Source organism: Eublepharis macularius, chromosome 5 (genome assembly GCF_028583425.1).
Source record: "Eublepharis macularius isolate TG4126 chromosome 5, MPM_Emac_v1.0, whole genome shotgun sequence".
In the NCBI taxonomy this organism is placed as follows: Eukaryota; Metazoa; Chordata; class Lepidosauria; order Squamata; family Eublepharidae; genus Eublepharis; species Eublepharis macularius.
The window spans coordinates 80,758,092-80,761,495 of record NC_072794.1 but is presented as its reverse complement, the minus strand read 5'-3'; the positions used below and the strand labels follow the sequence as shown (position 1 = coordinate 80,761,495).

The 3,404-nt window shown below is 42.1% G+C and overlaps 1 protein-coding gene across 1 annotated transcript; it reads right to left on the bottom strand.

The window, feature by feature from the left end:
- Positions 1-616: 616 nt before the first annotated feature.
- LOC129330355 (CARD- and ANK-domain containing inflammasome adapter protein-like) lies at positions 617-1,654 on the bottom strand. Its single transcript, XM_054980387.1, has one exon. The coding sequence runs from the start codon at positions 1,622-1,624 to the stop codon at positions 617-619; it is 1,008 nt and encodes a 335-aa protein (XP_054836362.1). The 5' UTR covers positions 1,625-1,654.
- Between the last annotated feature and the right edge of the window lie 1,750 nt (positions 1,655-3,404).

Genomic DNA, 3,404 nt, shown 5'->3' with positions numbered 1-3,404 from the left:
CCCCCCTGAATAATTCAATCTTGCGTAGTTTGTGAAAAGCCAGGAGAGTGGGAACTTTCCTGACATCCTCAAGCAGGTCATTCACAAAGTGGGGGCTACCATAGAGAAAACGTGTGTATGGGCAGTTGTTAATTTCCCCCAGTTGTCAGATGGTGTTTGCAGAAGGCCCTGTTCAGATGAGCAAAGCTGCATGGCAAAACATAAGGGAAGAGGTGGTTGTGCAGATATTAGAGGCCAAGACCATGAAGGGCTTTGAATGTGGTGGTCATAACCTTGAATTGAACTTGGTAACTGATGAGCAGCCATTGGAGTGATTGCAGAATGGGAGTGATATGCATGTGCAATCTAACTCCTGAAAGTTAAAGAGCTGCAGCATTTGGTATTAGCTGGACTCTCCAAGTTGACTTTGAGGGATGATCTATGTAGAGTGAATTACAGTAATCTAGTCTTGATGTTTCTCCTCCCATGCACTTTGTTTCCGATTAAAAGTAGAAATCCACCCACCACTTTACATATGAACAGGAGAATTTATGAATAAACACCAGTGCATCATCTCATCATTGGGCCCTTTGGCAACAGAAATGCCTATGAATAGTAAGTACTCCTCTTTGCAGACTTATTTGATCAAGAACATCTTCTTTTTCAAAAGTGTAACAATCTCAGCTTGGTTTTCCATTGAGTTAGATTCTGCTACTTGTAGTGGGGTCTTTTTCAGGCTATTTGTGGCCTGTAGGTTTGCTTTCTCCCCCACAGAGTGGTGGACCAGTATACTTACACAGTCAAAATGACCAGCTTTACAAGCACAATGCAGTGGTGTGTCTTTATTGTTGTCCAAAGCATTAATAGCAGACCCATTGCTCAGCAAGAGCAGTATTAAGTTGCTGTGTCCATGTTCTGCTGCCAGATGCAGTGGGGTCTTTCTCCAGATGTTTCTGTCATCAATGTTTTTATTTTTCCCTGCCACCAAAAGAATTTTTACTATCTCTGTACTCCCATTAATGGCTGCATAGTGCATTGGTGTACAGCCATCCATGTCCTTGGCACCAAATCTTCCATTCTTACCTAACAAAGCTTTCACTGTGTTAAGATGGTTTCCCATGGCTGCAAGGTGAAGTGGGGTCTTCTTCTCTTTATCTACTGCATTGGGGTCAGCGCCAGAATTGAGAAGCAGTTCCGCCATAGCAGGATTTCCTGTTTCAGCAGAAAGATGCAGAGGTGTCTTTGACCACTTGTCCTTAAGATTAACATTGGCCTTGTAGTGCAGTAACTTTTGGGCAATGTCAACATGGCCCTTATGACTTGCCATGTGCAATGGAGTGAGTAGCTCTTTAGTGACTGCATTAGTGTCAGCCCCTGCATCAATCAATAGACCAACTAGTGTTCCCTTATTGTGTAACGCAGCAACATGGAGGGGTGTTTTATTTCCTTGACCTGCCAAGTTAACATTCATTCCTTTGCCTAGAAGCATCTTTGTGATGGAAGAGGCTCCAGCTTGGACTGCCAGGTGCAAAGCACTGTTTGAGTCTGGGGTCTTGGCCTTCAAGCTGGCCCCCATGTCTACAAGAACTTTGGCTGACTCTGATTTCCCCATTTCACATGCCACAAGCAAAGGTGTATAGTGCATTTCATTGAGGGCATTTATGTCAGTACCTCTTTCAATTAAAACAGCTACAATACCATGCAAATCTTTCTGTATGGCTTTATAGAGAGCTGACACCATTGTATCAGGTGACAGTCCTTTGGAATAGTCCAACAATAATTTGAAAATATATTGGTTATTGCTATTAAAGGCTACATCAATGAGGCTGGAATCAATGCTGGCTCCTGCTTCCAGCAGTACTTTCACTGTCTTCTCAAACCCCTGAGAGACAGCATAGCCCAAAGCAGTTTGTCCTTTCTCATCCTTGGCATCCACTAAAGCACCATGCTTTAAGAGCATTTGCACCAAGTTGCTGTCATCTTTGAGAGCAGCCATGTGCAGGAAATTGTGCTGGTTCTTGTATCGTCTGAACTCTTCCTCAAGAATGCTCTTGAGAACATAGGTATGGTGGTTCCAACTGGCTAAATGAAGTGGGGTTTTGGATTCTTGATCCAAGCTGTACATATTGGCACCAGCTTGGAGCAGCATTTTCACAGCATCGTTGTGACCCTTCTCAGCAGCTCTGTGTAGTGGGGTTCTTCCTTTTTTGTCCTTGGCCTCCAACTTGGCACCTTTGCTGATTAAATAGTCAATTATCTTGTTATGCCCATGAGCTGCAGCAATATGCAGGAGGGTTTCATTTGAGGAATTCACTGCATTAATATCACTATCCTTTAAAGTTTTTTCTAGATCAGAAAGATTACCTTTAGCCACAGAATCAAAGATACAAAGAGAATCAGAATCAGTTTCTTTAGGCTTTGCAGTTGCTGAAAGAGTTTTTTCATCTTGTTTGATCTGAGCTGTTTTCTCTTGTTTAGCTAAAACCTCTCTAGGGCTAGCTTTCTTCCTTAGGTGATGATCCTTTGGCTTTTGAACCCACCCTTTGTCTTTTTCAAGTAGGTACCCTATCAGTTGCCTTCTGGCATCTCCAATCCTCTCATTTACATCACTGACATAATTCCTCATTTGGTTATATAGTTGTGGCTCAGTCTGTTTCAGACATGGATAAAAAAACAACCGGCAAGCTCGCTCACCTTGAGAAGCCAGGATGTCCAAAACTCGGGAGTTCTTTGCTATTCGTGTCCTGTAGTGGGCTATGACCATTTTCTTCTCTGGTGTAAGAATGCCTTTATCTATCAGACAGTTCACAAGGTGGTCAGGATTGTTTATGCCTTCCACAAGTTCATCCTTTTTAGTCCTCAATACTTCTATGGCATATGGATTTGTGAACATGCTGGTTGAGTACATGGTGGTTTTAGATTATTAAACCACAGATAGATTAAGCATTCATTTGAAGTTCACAGTTGACCATGAGGAAGCAGAAACCGTGGCATAGTTTTGCTCTGGTACCTGCTGACAGATATTGTAAGTAACAGCCTTACTGGAGATTGCAAGAATTAGAAAATGAACGCTTTCCTTTTGTTGTTCAGAACTACTGCCTGCAGAACCTCCTTAGTGTTGCTTCACAACCAGCAGAGTTAATGAATATAAGAAAACAAAGCAAGAACTCTGTAAAAGTATTCCAGTAAATATGGTTGCTTAGATAGGGGTAGAAAACTCTTGTTTTCAAAGTTGGTAACTAAGCTATTGATCAGAAGGAAATTTTTTTTGTTTGCTATGCAACCCACCTGTCAAACATGTCAGAAGAAAGCCAGCAGGCTGGTTACTGTTGCTATGTAATTAGCCTATGTGTACGGTTAAGATAAAACTGTATACTTCTTCCTGTGACACAGAAGCATATCCCACCATGTTCAAGGACTGCAGT

Coding starts and splice junctions, on each gene's coding strand:
- LOC129330355 (XM_054980387.1), bottom strand. CDS start 1,624: ATGCACTATACACCTTTGCTTGTGGCATGTGAAATGGGGAAATCAGAG.